Source organism: Alosa alosa, chromosome 18 (genome assembly GCF_017589495.1).
Source record: "Alosa alosa isolate M-15738 ecotype Scorff River chromosome 18, AALO_Geno_1.1, whole genome shotgun sequence".
Classification (NCBI taxonomy): domain Eukaryota; kingdom Metazoa; phylum Chordata; class Actinopteri; order Clupeiformes; family Clupeidae; genus Alosa; species Alosa alosa.
In genome coordinates this window covers 12,475,257-12,493,782 of record NC_063206.1, presented here as the reverse complement: position 1 = coordinate 12,493,782, position 18,526 = coordinate 12,475,257, and the positions used below count along the sequence as shown (strand labels likewise).

Genomic DNA, 18,526 nt, shown 5'->3' with positions numbered 1-18,526 from the left:
ATGACCACCCGTCCCCACCCCGCCTCCTCTTCTTCTGCTACCCCCTCCTCCTCCTCCTCCTCCTCCTTTGCTGTATCTCTCTCTTTTCTTTCCAACTCTCCTTTTCAAACCAAAGGTGACCCAGACCTCCTTGTGTCTGCAGTGGCAATTAACCTGGTCGGCCCCCAACCAGCTCCGAAAGTCGAGTGAGAGAAAGCTGAGTAACTGTTGGACACAAAGTGATGCGGAGCGGCTTAGCTCGCCGCAAGATTAGCCCCCGCGGTCTTTCAGGGACCCACACTTTTATCCCCAGTCCATCCCTGCCCTCCCCCCAAACACACACACATACTTTGGAGGGGATTTCCCCTTCAGCCATTGTCTGGTTATAGAGGGAAGGGTCAGTGATTCATCTGGACTCATATGGTAGGGGAAGGGAGAGAGAAGAGGAAAGGTAGAGAAAACACACTCGAGAGCTGTAGTGCCTCAGAGTGCAGAACTCTCTTTGATGTAGGCTGTGATGACTACAGCTAGACCAAAGCAGTCGATAACGTACTTGAGTAAAACACACAGGTAAAGTTGTAGCCATCGCTGCCTGACAGACTAACTCTATATATTCAAACCTCACACGTGTGGTACTGACCGCTCTGTATTGGTCTGTGGCCTGATGTGGTCTATATGGGCCTGATGTGGTCTGGTGTGGTCTGATGTGGTCTTGTATGAGCCTGATGTGGTCTGGTGTGGTCTGATGTGGTCTTGTATGAGCCTGATGTGGTCTGGTGTGGTTGGATGTGGTCTGCTATGGTTGGATATGGTTTTATGAGCCTGATGTGGTCTGGTGTGGTTGGATGTGGTCTGCTATGGTTGGATATGGTTTTATGAGCCTGATGTGGTCTGGTGTGGTTGGATGTGGTTTGTATGAGCCTGATGTGGTCTGGTGTGGTTGGATGTGGTCTGCTATGGTTGGATATGGTTTTATGAGCCTGATGTGGTCTGGTGTGGTTGGATGTGGTTTGTATGAGCCTGATGTGGTCTGGTGTAGTCTTATGTGGTCTGTATGGGTCTGATGTGGTCTGTATGAGCCTGATGTGGTCTGGTGTGGCTGGATGTGCTCTGGGTTGTGAGAGGGCTACCTCTGGGCTGCCTTTCTTATCATAAAGGAGATCAATCATCCACCAGTACAAAAAAATGTCTTTGAGGAGACAGACCTTTATGAATATTCTCCTTTATGTGCTTGTGCAGGGACACAGAGAGGGGTCACAGTCATCCTGTGGATGAGAGAGTCCAGTCCACATCCACACACACACACACACACACACACACACACACACACACACACACTGATATGGACACAATTTACTTTCTGTACTCTCCCTAACACACACTCACACACACACACACACACACACACACACACACACACACACACACACACACACACACACACACACACATGTGACTTTCTGTAGCTATGCCCTTATTGCAACATCTTCCTTTGTTCCTTTGTCCATTTTATCACTCAACACAGTTCACCTCACACAGTATGTATGCTGACGCCCTTAACATGTCTGTGTGTGTGTGTGTGTGTGTGTGTGTGTGTGTGTGTGCGTGTGTGTGTGTCTGTTTGCGTCTATGTGTTTGTGTGTATGTGTGTGCCGCATGCAGTGGTGTGAGGGAAGTTCTTTGGTGTGACAGCAGACACCACACTGAAACACCCAGATACACACATACACACACAGTCACACACACAAACACACACACACACACTCTCACACACACACACACAGTCACAGCACATGCCTGATGGCCAGGCTTTAAGAGGACCCTAAAGACATAACTTCACAACCAGCCCAGCCTGTAGATTTGCACCTTCTCCACCTCACAAACTTATGTCATACCGGGAAATATCAGCGTTCTGAGTGTACTGTGGTCACTGATGTCTCTGAGGTAAGGTCATGTGAGAGATTATGTTTGTGTGTGAGTGTGTATGTATGTGTGTGTGTGTGTGTGAGAGAGAGAGAGAGGGTGAAAGAGAGAGAGAGGGTGAAAGAGGGCAGGGTTGGAGTGAGAGTTATTCCTGCTATGCAGGAAGGTGTTGTTGCTTTTACCTCAGCCACATGCCACTTTGACAATGAATTTGAACCTAAGGGGAGGGAGGGGGTAGAGAAAGACAGGAAAGGTTGTGAGAGAGGAGTTTTTTCCATCGTACAGTGAGCCTGATTTTCACCCGGGCAGACCACCCTTCCCCCTTTTATTTCTCCCTCCTCCCCCACCACCTCTCTTTCTCTTTCTCTCTCTCTCCCTCTATCCAGTCTCCCTGAACCACTCTATCCCTGTCTCAGTTTTATCTCACTTGTCCACACCTTGCATTCCAGGCTCCTTGACTATCTATAGACTTTAACCTCCCCAGCTCAGCAAACAGTGCGGACCAGGACAAGGCCAGCGATTACACTCATGTCGCCCGCCTGCCCGCTCGCTCGCTCGATTCCAGAGAAAGAGAAAGAGTACAGGAAGGAGGGAGACAGAGAAAAAAAGAAGGGGCAGAAGAATGTATGACACACATACACACACACACACACACATGGGTACAAAAACACATAGAGATGACCACACAACTGCAAAGGCTCTACTGATAAGATGGTGAACTTTGGCCTTGCTGCTTGATGACTCAAGTTCAACAGCAAGAAGCTGTACACACACACACACACACACACACACACACACACACACACACATACACACACACACACACACACACACACATGTAGTACCATTAACACACAAACCTACCCCTAACCTTGACCTGGTCTATTTTCACCACTTGTCAAGAACTGCTCATTTTATGGCTCTTTAGTAAAGCCAAAATGATTTAAAGAACACTGGCAATCAAGCACGTCTCATCTTTGGTCCAGAGACTTTAAGTTCAGGTTTCGATACACTGAGGTCATTTGCATTTGATGGGAATACTTTTTTCATGGTTTTCGTATTTCCTGCAATACCTTCAATGACAGTGTTACAAGGAAGAAACACATTTTGACATTAACGCCAATTACAGGACTAGTGATTCACAGTTGATGACCCTGAATATTCAGTGGTGAAATGTATTCTGGGCAACCATCCCCATGTTCTAGGAAAGCAAAAAGATCACAGAGGGAGCAAGAGACAGAGAGAGAGAGAGAGCGAGAGAGAGAGAGAGCATGCTTCATATGTAACACATATGTGTGCGTGACACCCCCCTCATCACCTCCACACCCACTTCGACCCCCGCCCTTGAATTCCACACTGCTTTCCCAGATGGAGCGGCTGGTGGGAGCGCAGAGAGGAGAGGAGAGGAGAGGAGCCCAATCATGGGCCTGTTTATTAAAGGACCAAAAGGGCAGAGCAATCTCCACCACAAAGTGCTCACCTGGGATCAATCAGTCAGCCTATTAAAGAACTCACATATTCAAATGAGGACGGTGTTGTGCTGGCGGGGTGTGTGTGTGTGTGTGTGTGTGTGTGGGAGAGCTGGGTGTATTCATGTTTTTTGTTGTTTTTTCCCTTCCTCCTCCTCCTCCTCCTCCTTCTTCTTCACGGCTGCACCATTTGTGATTAATTATCCCTCACAAATCTAATCATGGATCGCACATGGCTGTGCCTAACTACCTATTGTCCTGCACTTGAAGAGGAGGGGGTGGGGGCAAAAACAATGTGAGTGATTCGGACTTTAATGAGATTGGAGTCGGGGTACAAGTTCCGGCGGCACCTCGCGACCCCCGCTGAGAAAGCAGGTGTCCGTTTCTAATGACTAGCACCGACGATCGCTGACAGCCGGCCGCGCACAGAGAGCAGGCAGGAGCGAGAACGAGCTAGTGAATCAGGTGAAGAACAGACAGGAGGAGACAGAGAAAAAGAGAGAGAGAAAGAGAGAGAGAGAGAGAGAGAGAGAGAGAGAGAGAGAGAGAGATGGAAATAAAGGTATGATACTAGGAGAGAATATGATTGTGTTTATTAATGGTGAAGTTTACAGCATGGCAACCGAGAGCTTGATTATGCTCAGCATTGCTAACAACAGGCCTGGAAAGCTCCGGCCTCCACCAGTCAGGGCCAAAGGCCTCCTCAGTACACACAGCCTCTCCAGCCCCTCATGGTGTGTCCTGCTGAGGGCCTGCCCCACCTCTGACACCACCCAGCACTTCATGAAGTCAGACAGAGGAGCTCCACAATGCTCCAAATGTCTGTTGTCATGGAGTTCACCATGGCCGTGTGTTATCTCCTTTTGAAGTTCCGCTTCTCATCATAGCTGCTTCGTCCACCGTTGAGGAGAATGCTGACACCGATGTGTTTAATTACAGCAGATGGAAGGTGAAGAAGTAATTTCCCACCTCTGCAGTAAAGCTTCTTTTAGTGCTCTCTTCGGCTCACCGCAGCCGCTGGCTCTGACAGACTTATGTCCTGGGCTCACTGCCATAAACACGGTTATGGCCAGTGATGGTCAGTGTCCATTAAGTCGCATTTACTTTGAGCTCTTTGACCACCCACGCCGTATTGTAAATGAAGCCAAGTCTACGAGGATGGTCAAAGTGAAAGTGATGAGCAGAGAGTGGATGGGAGAGGCCAATGCTCCCAGGATTTGTGACATATGCACTCCACTCAACAGTTTTCTTTTTTTTTTTTTGAGCGGAACCAGGGGACGGCGGAGAGCGGCTGGGAAACAACAAAGGCTGAAATCTGTCAGGAGAACAACTTTGAGCCTCTGCACCCGGCTTAGTGGACCTCTCGATCTCTCACTCTCTCTCTTTCTCTCCGTCTCGCGCTCTCTTTCTTGGACAAAGACCAATGTACAGTGTCTGCAGACAAGACCATAAAGCCTGGGATCAAAGATGACTTTTGATCAAGTTTCGACAAGCGGGCACCTCCAGGGCAAATCCACAAAGACCCGAGTAGACAAAAAAAATGAAGGGGGGTGGGGGGAGAAAAGGAGAAAACATGACCACTAACCACAATATTTTTCCGAGCCATTGGAGAATTGGTGTGAGTTTACAGGGATGGTGGGTCATGCTTGTATAGATTTTTATAACAGTGACAAATCTGTTTATGCTTTTCACATAAATGGGCTTCCGCAGCGCCGTAAACCTATGGGCACACCCGCGGTTCATGGGTTTATACCGGTAACTGAGAATTAATTTCCCACCACAATACTCCGCAAAAAAAGCTGTGAACAGAATATTTTCCTGCTCATTTTAATGCTTCTGTCTGCTGCATGAGGTGGTTTTTAACAGAGGAGTCTGTATTTTAATAGATTGTACAAAAATGTGGAGTTGAAAGTGGAAGGGAAGGCTTGGCTGTTGGAGCCTCTGAGCACATAATGGACACCTCTTTGTTTGCATGTTGTCATGGAGAACACAAATGCATTGTTTTTTATCGGCCATCATTAAGGCAACAGGCCAAATAAGCGAGGGTCTCTCAGCCTCAGTCGACCTCCACCGTGCTGATGAATTACAGATGACTCATTGTTAGAAGCTTTTCTTTTCAACCTTGAAAGGGACAGCATTTTGACAGATTTAGTAGCTAACTCCAGAACACCAGTCACTGTCTTAAAACAAGGGAGACTTCTGCCAAAGGCTGGAAAGCCTAGAAAGCAGTGTCACAGAAACGGGTGGAGTAAGTGTGTGTGTGTGAGTGTGTAATATCTGCAGTGGAGGCGAGCCTAGAGTTGAAGTAACACACATATATGCAGGGTGAGTAGAGCTAACAGGTAGTGACAGCTCAGTGCTGAGCCTAAGAGGTTAGCAGGTGCAAGATGGGTGATCTGCCCTAATTAGCAAACAAACATGCGTAAGGATCTTAGTAGAGGCTAAGGAGGAGAGCAAAGACTCCGCCAGCAAGCCTGCCGCCTTTGCCCTCAGCTCCTGCGATAATTCTCTTACTCTCTCTCTCTCTCTCTGTGTGTGTGTGTGTGTGTGTGTGTGTCAAAAAGAGATATGGGGCAGGAGGGACTGTACCTCTGCTGTTCATTCCGCCTGTCTTTTGACATCTACTATCTAGCCAACAAGCAAACACATGTGTACTTTATTTTTTTTTTATTAATTGTTTTTCAATAAAGGGACAAAATGGGTGTGTGAACAGGATAATGCAGACAACTGCCAGAAAACACAGACAGTGGTTTCTCCAATAAAACTTAACATAGACTAGAAACAAAAAAGCAAGATTTGTCAATGACCTTTGGCCATTCTTTAAAAAAAAGAAAATAATAACAACCCAAAAAATGAAAATAACAAAAAAAGATCCATTCTATGCTTCTGTTTTGAACAGAGCACACAAGTAATAATAAATAGTGACTCCCATTGTAAAAGATAAAGTTCAAGTTCAAGTTACAACAAACAGCTTTCAGAACAAGAATAGAAAAGGCTGATAACAAAATATTCCGCATTGCCATTTACAAAAAAGTATCAACTAAAGCGGCCTTACCCATTAGATCCATATCATTTTTAAATATGCTTTGCATATGAAAGTCGTCCCAATCTAAATATAAAGCACCATTTAGGATTTGGCAATGAAAAAAAAACCTGCAAAACATTGATTCTTTTTTGTAATTTGTTTATTTTTTCCATGTTTGTCATTTATTTACTGGTCTTTACTGCATATGAAGTTTTTTGTTTTCTTTAAGATGCTGGAATGTAGTCAGGGGAATAGGTGAAAGGACAGGAAAGCACACTACAGAACAACCCAACATCAGCTTGCATTACTGCATTACATAATGGCAGCAGAGGAGAATTTTTTTAAAAAACAAAAGAAAATAAAAACAAACCAACAGAAGATATGTACAACCACCTGTTTTAGCTAGTGTGGACATTCGCAAAGGACTACTCCAGGAGTGACCATCTCATGGCCTGTCTTTATACAATGCCACATATGTTTTTTATTGGATTTTTTTCCGTTGTTTTTTTAAACATACAAATAATTCGCACTATATTATCCTGCCAAATTAAAAAAATATACCGTGGCAGCTTGTTGTTTTTTTCCACTACCAAAAAAGGTACAATAATACCTTTTAGAGAGAACAAGCAACAGTTAAAAATACAAGCCTCAATATAAATACTATAGTGGCTACACTAGGTGAACATTTAATTCAAATACCATTCTAGAAATACAGAAAAAGTAGACCATAAATGTGTTTTAGCATAGGAATTGACATGAGTGTGCATTTTCCTATATTTAAGATCTCTATTATATATTTATATATAATCTTAAACCTTTCCCCAATGCAAGTTTAATTCGACCTGAAGACCTGTGAAGAGCCAAGGCAAAAACAAAACAAACAAAAAACTGTCACAGATTTTTTTTCCCATTTTAATATATACCGTGATCGAGTCTTGTACACCACCAAGACAAAGAGAGGAAAGAGAAACAACAGCAAACTTAAATATAGTTTCCCCTAATAAGATAATGAAGTGTTATTTCAAAAAGTCATTTTTTAATATTTATACTTAAAAAAAGATTTGTACAAAAAATGTCCTTGCAGTGTAAGCAGCAAGTGTTTTTCTTTTATTTACTTTTTTCAATCGTTCATGGTCTAGCGAAGGAGTTTATGCCCTGGGCACCGTACAGATATGTCATGGAGTGGGGCTCTCTCTTGGAGTGTCTGTCGAGGGTGGGGGTAGGGGGCAAGGGGTGGCAGCAAATTCTCTCTGTCCCTAATCCTCATTATGATAATAAAAAATGACATTGTAAATTTTATTTGTAAGCATTACAATACGTTTTTCCCTTGACAAAAATGAATACCTGTAAACTGGGAAAATTGAACAGTGCACTTTTTTGTCCTATAAGCAAGCAGTTTACATTTTTATACTCAGCTTCTGTACCACCAATCAGAGCAAGCGATACAGACTGTCGGGGCCGAGTGACAAGTGCTTTCTCACCATCACCTGTGGGTGGATGCTGTAACTCAACGATGAATAGAGCTCTCCTCCAGAATGTCAAACACAAAATAGCACACAGCATATGAAATATGGAGAAAAAAATGGATTTTCACTTCTTTTTCTTGCCATATTTTGCGTCGCATTTCTTTCTTTGAAGGGAACTCAGGAATAAATACTGTGGCTATGACTAACACATTTTTTTCTTTAGACCTGCAGGTAAATTCTTAGTTAATCATCACTGACAGAGAAAAAAAATTGCTCAGATGCATTGTTGGGGACCAATGTCCAGGCGAGACATCGACCAGATCTAGCCTAGATTGTTTTGATCCTAGTGACATGGCTTTTCAATAGCATTACCATGCTTTCACATCTCACTTTTGCCTTCAACAAGACATTAACATGTGCTAGTGAGGCTACATAGGCAAAAACCTCCCAAGAGAGTGTCACATCAGCTTATTGTTGTCTATTCAGAGCCTGTACCACTGTCAACACAGTACCTCTAAATACAAAGAAATAGAAACACCTAGATTTGATTCCACACAATACTGCATGTACCGTGTATAAAACAAACAAAATACCTCAGCATTTTCAAAAAAGGTACACAATATTATAGGTAGGTAAATGATGATTAACTAGAAATTTACGTAGATTCTTTCATTACTATTACTCTTTCTTTAGTCACAGTTGACTGCAGCAGTCAGGTACTTGATGCAAGAACCTTTTTGAGGACCAAGTGGATCCGTTTTCCAGTATTTATCTGAGACTCCAAGCTTATAGTAGATAGGAATATTAACCAATGCAGTTTCAAGATATCCAAGGCACTCTTCTTTTGTTTGTTTTACCAAATGATAGTACAAATTGAATCTTAATGACTACTTCTTTTTTTTCTGAAAGAATTGCAAAGGCTGTCACTGATTTTAAATTCGTAACGGGGCCAATTCAAATTGTTTCACCCTATGTGGACTGAATATCTTTTTGAAAGATCAGTTTTAAGTGCGATCCCCAACCCATCCATAGAGGGTTAAGTGTTAGACTGTTGTCCTCCATGTTACAACACAAAACTGTACATGATATGTGTTACAGAATGTATGCAGCATGGTCTTTTTTTCTTTCTTTTTTTTCTTTTTTTTTTAAATAAAAGAACAGAACAAGAAAACAGCAACACAGTTACTTAACAACTAACCAACCAGGGACAATTTTTTCTTTTTTCTCAAATTAGCCAAAAAACATACCATGCATGCTGTCTAATTATCAAAAAGGGAAAGTAAAAAGAAAAAAAAGTACACAACATGTAAATTATTGCACAAGAGAAAGGCTCGAAGTTTTGCGTCAATGCAATAGTATTGCCCCGATACAGATCATGCATTCAACGTAAATGAAACAGAGTGTGCCGGTGCCAAGCACGTTGTCTTAGCTTCCACTGGACTAGCGAAAGAGGAAGAGGGGGGTAGGAGGACAAATCTACAAGGGCGTCACGGGAGAGATGGGGTTTTTTACTTTTAGCGAAGAAGGATTAAAAAGAAAAAACGTGCCTTTCGCACTGTCCTTACTTCTCGCTACTCAGTTTTGATTTCGCTGTTCAAGGCGCGGTCACTGTGCCACTTTTTCATGTGTTTCTCTAGGGTGCTGTACACGCTAAAAGGCATCTGACAGATTTCACATTTGTAAACGTCCTTGCCCACCTGGCCGTGTGTTTTCATGTGCCGCGTCAGTTTGCTGCTCTGGGCGCAGGCGTAGTTGCACAGCTCGCACTTGTACGGCCGTTCGCCAGTGTGGCTGCGCCGGTGCACTGTCAGGTTGCTGCAGTTCTTAAAGATCTTGCCGCAGAACTCGCACGTGTCGCTGCGCCGGCCGTCCTTGGAGCCGGGCCGCCCCAAGTGGGGCGTGCTGCCGCCGCTGCCCGTGCCGCTGCGGCCGGACACGCCGCAGTCCATCTCGCCCGGCGGCGTGGAGAAACGCAGGCTGCCGTTCTCCGAGGAGTGCTCAGAGGACGAGGCGAAAGGCGATTGTCGGGAGTCCCCGAAGCTCAGGAAGGGGTCCTTGAGCTGGCGCGAAGCGGCGTAGCCGGCCAGCCACTGGGAGTAGACGTTCTCCGAGTTGGGGATGGTGGGCATGGCGGGCAGGTCCAGGTCCTTCTCCATCTTGATGCGCTTGTTGCTGAAGGGGCTGAGCGAGCTGGGGCTTCCCAGGAGCAGTTTCTTGCTCAGGCCCACGGCGGCGGCAGCCGCCTCGCTGGGGGACGAGCCGCGGCCGTTGATGGCCGAGCCACAGCCCTCGTTCACGCGGTCCGACTCCATGGCCGAGTCGCCGTCACACAGGTCCCGGTGCGCGGTGTCATTGTGCTCGTTGGGGCCGAGCGCGCCGCGCTTGTGTGCGTGGAAAGCCTCGCTGTAATGCTGCATGCTGGCCGCCAGGCCCATGCCCTGCATCACCTCGGGCAGCGAGCGCGGGATGCCGTCCTCCAGCACTGACCGCCCGTGGAGCCCGATGCCGCTGCCGTTGTTCTCGTGGTGCCGCGCCGCCTCCAGGCTCAGGCCGAACGGGTAGCTGTTGCTGCGGCCGTTCCCGGTGCCGCCACACTCACTCTCCAGCTCCTCCTCCTCGCCTTCCTCCTCCTCCTCCTCCTCTTCTTCCTCTTCCTCCTCCTCCTCTTCCTCCTCCTCGGCCTCCTCGCCGTTCTCGCGGATAATGCGTTCGCTCTTGAGCTTGGCCACCACTGACTTGAGGGCGCTGCTGGCGCTGCCCAGGAGCTCGCTGGTGCCCGGCTCGGGTGAGCTGGTGCCTGAGAGCCCGTCGTCGGACTTGACCGTCATGGGCGAGGACTTGTGCATGTGCGTCTTCATGTGGCGCTTGAGCTTGCTGGCCTGCGTGCACGCGTGGTCGCACAGGTGGCACTTGTAGGGCTTCTCGCCCGTGTGGCTTCGCCGGTGCACGATCAGGTTGCTCTGGAACTTGAAGGTCTTGCCGCAGAACTCGCACGACTTCATGGGCGTGTTGAGCGGCGTGGTGGACTGCGGCGGCTGCTGCTGCAGCAGCGTCTGCGAGCCCTGGGTCAGCTGCGGGCCCGGCTGAGACGAGGAGGTGGGGGTGCCCTGGGAGCCGCCCGAGGGCGACTGCATGGACGGGAGTGGCGGAGTGGACAGGAACGGGGGCGGCTTGGCGCCCGGCTGGAATGGTTGCAGCAGCCGTTGCATAGGGCTGGGCCGGTTGGGCGACAGCGGCGGCGTGGAGCCCGCGTTGTTGCCGGCCAGCTCCCTCAGCCGGCGCGAGAAGTCCATGGCCGGCAGGTCCAGGGGCATGGGGTTGAGGCGCGGCACCCTGTCGAAGGCACTCGGGTGGTGGGTCGCCAGCGCCAGGTCCTCTGGGCTCAGGTGCTCCATGCGGTGCGGGTCCAGGTGGTGCCGGGGCGGCGGGCTGAAGAGCGGTGGGGTTGGAGGGAAGCGACCGCCGCCGCCGCCGCCGCCAACGCCAACGTTCCCCTCACGCCCCGACACGGAGTTGGGTATCCGCAGCAGGTTGAAGGGGCTCACCTCGGGCAGGTGCATGCCGTGGAGGGGCGGCTGGGAGGCGCAGTCTCCGCCCACGCGCGGGGTGAGTGGACTCCCGTGCTCGCTCTCCAGGTAGATGCGAAAGCCGTGCATGTTCTGGGCATGCTGCAGCAAGAACCACGCGCTGCCGAACGGCTGCTTACAGGTTGTGCAAGTGTAGCTGCTGGGCTCATCTTTACCTGAAGAGAGGAGAGAGAGGGGGGGGCACGGTCAGTCTTTGAAAGCATTTCACTTGCAAGGAAATGATTGAAAATGACTATTTTGCTTTGTATCCGAACTGAAAGGGGTTGGAAAAAAATGAAAAGAGTTGTAAAAGAGAGTTAAAAGAGAGTGCCGAGTAAGCTCCAGTACATTTGAGCTCTCACACACAGAGAACACATACACAAATGCATACACACACACTCCCCCTTATACTCCATTTTGACACACACAGAGATCAGGGTGAAATGGCTAGCGATTTCAGTTTAATCATTCATGAAGCAGCCACACACACACACACACACACACACACACACACACACACTCGTGTCCTCAGCACCCCGCACAAACCCCACCACCAATGAGTCGACTTCCCTAATAAAAGTATCACATAGCACTAAATACAGCTGTGATTTAAAAAAAGAAAATCGGGGCTCTCAAAAAAAGGAGAGCGTTAAGGAGAAAAAGAGAGAGCAGTAACAGCATGGGGTTTAAGAGGCCCGGCAGCACTACGGCTGTCCCGGTGACGAGGCCACGGCAGTGGAGGCGGTAGGGGGGCCGAGGTGGTAGCCGTAGGCCCACAGCAGCACAGCTTCTGCCGGCTGCCTGGCTCCACCGTAAGTCCCCGCAGCCATTTTCTATCAGCAGACCGGCGGGGAGAAAACCAAACAACCCCATCATCTCCCAGCAGAGCCCTGGACACACTTTGCGCCGGCTGCATGACGGACGCACGGAGCACAGAACTAAATATAAATAAATAATAATAAAGAAGGAGAGGGTGAAACAGGGAAGGAGCGAAAAACACTGTTCTTGTGCTACATGCTGGAGGAGAGGAAGAAAAGAGCAGCAAAAACAAATCACACCACAAGGAACGTCAGCCAAAATAAAAAAAGGGGTGTTAACTATAACGCTCAGACGGATCAGAGTCCTGCTCCGACGCCAGGGACGAGACAGAGAGAGAGAGAAACAGAGAGAGAGAGAGAGAGAGAGAGAGTGTGTGTGCATCCTAAAATCTTAAGCCCATGGGTGTGTTTTCACCAGCACATTCACTGGCTTTTTAGATGTGTGGCTGTGTGAATCAGCTGCTTCTAATCCACCAAAGCATATGTTTCATATTCACACTTTACTGTGCTTTTTCTATGTATGTGTTGTTGTTGTTTTTTTTGTCTAACAGACAAACATCCCCCTTAAAAAAGCTAAAAAAAATTCATAGATTTGCGAAAATGTTATTCATATAAAATAAATATAAAAACATATAAAAAAAAAAAAAAAAAAAAAAAATTTAGCCGATGTTGAGTGAAGTATTCAGACAACAGAGGCGGTAAAGGAACATTTAAAACAATAATTGACTTTCAATGGCACTTCGACAATGACCTATGATTTCCCTCACAATGCATGTGTAATCTCATTAACTGGGCTCGGGCCTGCTCACCGGCTCATTTACAAGATTAGATAATAAAGTGGAAGTGCCACGGAAAGCCTTTCAACATTAAATGTGTCAGATGGATGCTGTGCTGCAACACATACGTATATCTGAGGCACGCAGTCGCAAACGATTGGGTTTATTTTATCCATTTATTTATTTATTTTTTCTTTTCTCCGCCTTTTTTTTTCTTTCAGTCAAGACGCTATTGCCTCACTGCTCGTCCTCTCCCAAAACAAATTCACAGAGCTACACACACACACACACACACACACACACACACACACACACATACACACATACACACACCCACTTTCACTCATTCACATTCAGCTTCACACACACAAATACACATCGATCCAAACTACCATTCACAAGTGTTTTTCACACACACAAACCCCAAAAATATAGAATCTATTCCAGGCAGTTAGTAACACACAAAGCGATAGCATCTGTGCCCAAAACACTAGTAGGAATAGAGAGAGTAAGAGAGAGTGAGGATATACAGCAGTGCTATCGGACGCGTCTCCAGCAAGGTCGTATGGAGACAGGGATGGGGAGCGAAGAGGATGGGGGGCATTTCGCTCAGCATCCACCTGAGAGTGCTCACTCACAGCACAGCTCCATGGAGACCCTCCACAGGTTGGCCTGGAAACTAATTACTCCAGGTTTCCTCCAACACCATGGTCACGACGGCAGTGACAGCAGCAGAAGCCCTGAGCACGACAGAGAATCTACTCCCATCCGTGTTCCATTCCCCTCACTTCGACAAAAAAAAAACCTCTCTCTTTCAGAAAGGGCCCAGAGACCATCTTAGCCATCAAGGCCTCGGGGTCCACAAAGAACAGATGCACCTATTACAGGAGGCCTCTCATAATGATGGGTAAGAATGATCAATTAGCAAAACGTGAAATGAAAGCCATCCCTGAGCTCCATTTGCCAACATATATGCTCGACGTGTTTTAAAAGTTCATCCGTATGCAAGAAAAACAACCCGCACCAGCGCACTAAAAAAGCTGTCAAAGGCGAGCGAATCATTGGGGATAATTACGCCTGATAAATTTGCTAAATAAAAAGCATTTTAGACAAAGTGCCGTGAAAGGCATACCAGATGAAAGCAGGTAAACAAGCAGAGGGTTTCAATCACGTAAGAAGCACACACACACACACACTGATGAAAGGACACACACACACAGCACATGGTCTCGCACTCACTCTTTCTAGCATTTACACATGCACACCAACACAAATGCACACATACACAAACACACAGACGGAATGGATATTTATCACGAGCTAATGAACGCAAGCCTGACCCTGACAAATTAGCACCACTAAAAGGGGACCGTACCTGCACCCAGCATCTCGGATTGCAGCACCACAGTTTACCACTCCTCATCAAAACACACACACACACACACACACACACACACACACACACACACACACACACACACACCATACCCCACCCCATCCAAAACACACACAGGGTCAAGCGATGACCCAAAAGAACTGGCATCCATAAGAGATGACGACACCAAATGGTGGAAAATGGACATGGGAGACGCATTTAATTCCCCTCACAAACCCGGGGTCTCTTCACTGGGATAATTCACCATTTTACCCATCCCAGGAGATTGACAGACAGAGAGAGGGGGGGGAGAAAGAGAGAGAGAGAGGGATGATGATGATGTAGACGTGAAGTGGTGAGAGCTTTGGTGAGGAGAGGTGTGGGCATTGTGGTGGGGTGCGTTGCCTTTTATCTGGCCGCTAGTTTGGCTCTGATGGGTCTCTCTGTCTCTCTCTCTCTCATTCTCTCTTTCCCTCTCTGTCCCTCTCACTCTGTCTCTCTGAAGTCTTCAATAGCCAGCAAAGCATGTAACAAGCCGAAACCCCCCACCCCACCCCCACGCCCTTTATGTGGCTCGGTGGCAGTGAGGGCGGCCAGAGACATTGCGTTTTTTTGTAGGATAATCCTGTTAATGCACACAAATGGGGAGGGGGGGTGTTTCTGGAACGATCCGCGATCAGTGGCAGAAAGTCTCCCCCGGACACTGCCGAGCCCCCTTTTGTGCAGTCATGGCGGGGCTTTTCTTCATTCTTTATTTTTTTCTGTGTGTGTGTGTGTGTGTGTGTGTATGTGTGTGTATGTGGGCGTCTGGGCACTTTTTGCAGACGTGCAACATGAAGACGCACATATGTAAACCTTTCCAGGGATTGGGGGAGGAAGAATGGGGGGGACGTTGTGTGATGAGGATGAGAAATCGGTTGATCAGGGGTTTGGATACATTTTTTTCACATGCTGATACACTTTTTTTTTCCCCCAGAGCTGGGCAGCAACACAGATTTGCAATTCAAAACTAATGAAAAACAAATCAACATTAGTGGTATATTTCAATCAGGACGGCTAAGCTAGTGGTTCATTTCAATCATACCACTTGCCATTGTAAAGTCAGTGTTTTAAAATAGACATTTGAATACGTAAACATCCAAACGCTGTATGTTTGAAGTTAACAATGCATTGTGGTACATACCATACATGACAGAGAGAGAAAGACAGAGAGAGAGAGAGAGAGAGAGAGAGAGAGAGGAGGGGAAGGGTGGTGTGCCCATGCTGGTGTAGTGTGCCAGTGGTGTGCCAGTGTTCATGGGAGAGAGAGAGAGAGAGAGAGAGAGAGAGAGAGAGAGAGAGAGAGTGAGTGAGAGAGAGAGAGAACACAGCATGGAGAAATAACAGCACATCTCTGCCCTGTGCCTCTGCCTCCCACGGCTGTCTCCTGACAATCTCACTAAAGACCAACAGCTGAAAAGCCCCTGCCAAAGCAGGGCTGCCCACAACTTTTTAACTGGGGGCTCATGGAAAGGCCAGCTTCACATGCTAAATTATGGATCATTACAATCTGCGGAAATTGCAGTTAATTGTCACCACCTGTGCGGGGTTTAACCTGGTATATATTTTTTCTATTATCATGCAAAAGATATTTTTCGAGCGTGTTTTCTCCTCTCAGGCACACACTGACAGCAGTTAGGTATGGAGGGCCTGTCGAACGGGTTTTCTTGCTTTTAATTAAAATTTCGTTTTGGTTTTGACCCTTGTTTTTTTTTTTTTTTTTTTCAATGAGAGGCAGTTAACTAATTTTCCAGACATTCGAACAAGAGTGAGTTATGAAGTAATATATCACACAAATCCGATTTAGCTTTGAACACACACACACACTCTCTCTCTCTCTCTCTCTCTCTCTCTCTCTCTAGACTGACAAGCAAGAAGGCTGAATTTGGTGTGAGGTGAAGTGAGAAAAAAAATAATAAACGTCGGCCATTGTGCCGTTCATGTTCCTCTCCTGCATCACATTCTCATAGCTCCCTCTTTGTGTCAAGGCCCATTCACAGACAGCAGCACACAGGGGGGAGGGGGCATCCGAATTGGCCGTAGGAGGAAACGGCTCTGAAGGGCAGAGGATGGCACCGACACTTTTCGCCCGGGCCTGGCTCATCTGATTATACCCACTGCGGCCTGTCGGAATGTGCAATCATCTTTTTTTCACATGACATTTTGCACATCAGACTAGACAAATAATTGCGGCAATAATTGATAGTGTTGCGCGGGTGGACGGATTATTGACTGGCATGGGCGTTCGTTGAGGCAAACACGTGCCATCCAGGCACCGTGCCCAATGATGAGCCTCCGATCCGAGCGTTTTTCTCTCGTTGCGCGTTCCCCTGTCTGTCTTTGTTTCGCCTTCTTCCGCTTCTGACGGCGATTGCCACAATCTGTGGTAATGATGAGTGGAGACAGGAGACAGGTGCTGCTGTAATTTGCTTTTAGGCTCCGAAGATTTTTATAGGGAGGAATTAAAAAGCAACACTGTGCCAAAGGAAATTAGCCTCTCTCTCTTCCCTCAATGCCCCCCTCTCTCTCTCTCACACACACATGCACACACACACACACACACACACACATCCAAAGGACCTCCCACACTATCCACAGCACACTCTCCCCACTACCATCACCACCACCACATCCTCCTCCTCCTTTTCTGGTCTAATTTTAATTTCCTCGGAAGAGTAAAAAAAAACGAACACCCCCTTCATGTTATTTTCTATCTTTTCTTTTTTTAGGCCCCCCACCACCACCCCACCCCAAACACTACAGACATGCCTGTCAGTGCAGGTGGAGAGGGAGGGAAGCGTGTCGCTTTCACAGCTGTTTAATATGCGTCAGAGAGAGAGAGAGAGAGAGAGGGGGCTAATAGAGAGATATAAAAAATAAAACAGGCCCCTCCATGTCGATCTAGTCTCGCAGTGGCGGATGAATCCAGGAGTTTGTTTGACAGAAAGATAATCTGTGGCTTGACACTGTTTTTTTCCGAGCGTTTAAAGGAGGGAGGGGAACGGGAGAGACGGTGAGCTGGTGGAGTGGCGGTGCTCTAATTCACCCATTCCTCAGTTAATTAGAAAGCCCTCCCGCTTCCGCGGCCAATGAGGGTCAGTACGGACAGTCGTCACGGCGATGGCGAGGGCTGCCAGTGACAGTTTGCCGGAGCAGGCGCGGGGGTCTGCTGGCAGCCACGCCAACACACTCACAGGCGGCGGTGGAACGGGCACACACTGCCAGCTTTTTTTTCCCTTTTTCCTCTCTCTCGCTGACTCTCTCTCTCTCTCTCTCTCTCTCTCTCTCTCTCTCCCTCTCTCTTGCTCTTCATTTTTTTTTGTGATACAGCTAAATGTCAGAGCCGTGTTACAGCAGCAAGCCACAGAAAAACAAGACCTACCTTCCCCCCCAGTCAAGCTATCTAGCTACCCATCTAGCTACCTATTCATCCCTGCCTCACTCTCATTCATTTAGTCCAAAAACAGAGCCAGGCTCATCCTCAGAGGGCTTCACTAATCCGGCGAAATCATCAGACACACACACACACACACACACACTCCCACACATGCACATGCACATGCACACACACACACACACACACACACACACACACGCCACAAAAACACACACACACACAGTCACACACACACACACATACTCACACAAACACACAGAACCAAAATTAAGCAGCAGTTAGATAAAGTCTGACACAGGGCTCTTGATAGGAGTATGAGGGAATGTTACAGCGGTGTGTGGATTTGGCAGGGAGAACGAGAGTCTCGAGCTGAAACGGGAGACAGGGAGGAAGGAAATATGCACGGTAGCTCTCCTCCTCCTCCTCCTCTCTCTGTCTCCCTCTCCTCCTCCCTCCATTCCCATTCCTTTGCTTTTTCACATTTTTCTCCAGGGGACCACGCCACTGAAGAGATAGATTTACGGCACACAAAATAGCTACAAAAAAAGTGCCAAGTTGCAAAGACACTTTCAATTTTTAGACAGGCTGTCTAGGCCGTGTACAAATTTATCCGTCGTTAACCTTTAACTGTGTGCTAAAACTCCACCCCCGCTTTGATCGCCTCAGTTTTGATTCCCTTTGGTGTGGGGAAGG

General features: G+C 47.4%; 1 protein-coding gene across 2 annotated transcripts in view; it reads right to left on the bottom strand.

Annotated features, from left to right (window-relative positions):
* Positions 1 to 7,617: 7,617 nt before the first annotated feature.
* The window catches only part of bcl11aa (BAF chromatin remodeling complex subunit BCL11A a), a 61,006-nt gene continuing 50,097 nt past the window's right edge, over positions 7,618 to 18,526 (bottom strand). For both annotated transcript variants that reach the window (XM_048269734.1, XM_048269735.1), the window contains exon 3: positions 7,618 to 11,604. In XM_048269734.1, coding sequence (XP_048125691.1) covers positions 9,434 to 11,604 — 2,171 coding nt within the window. In that variant the 3' untranslated portion in view covers positions 7,618 to 9,433. The remainder of the gene's footprint in view (positions 11,605 to 18,526) is intronic.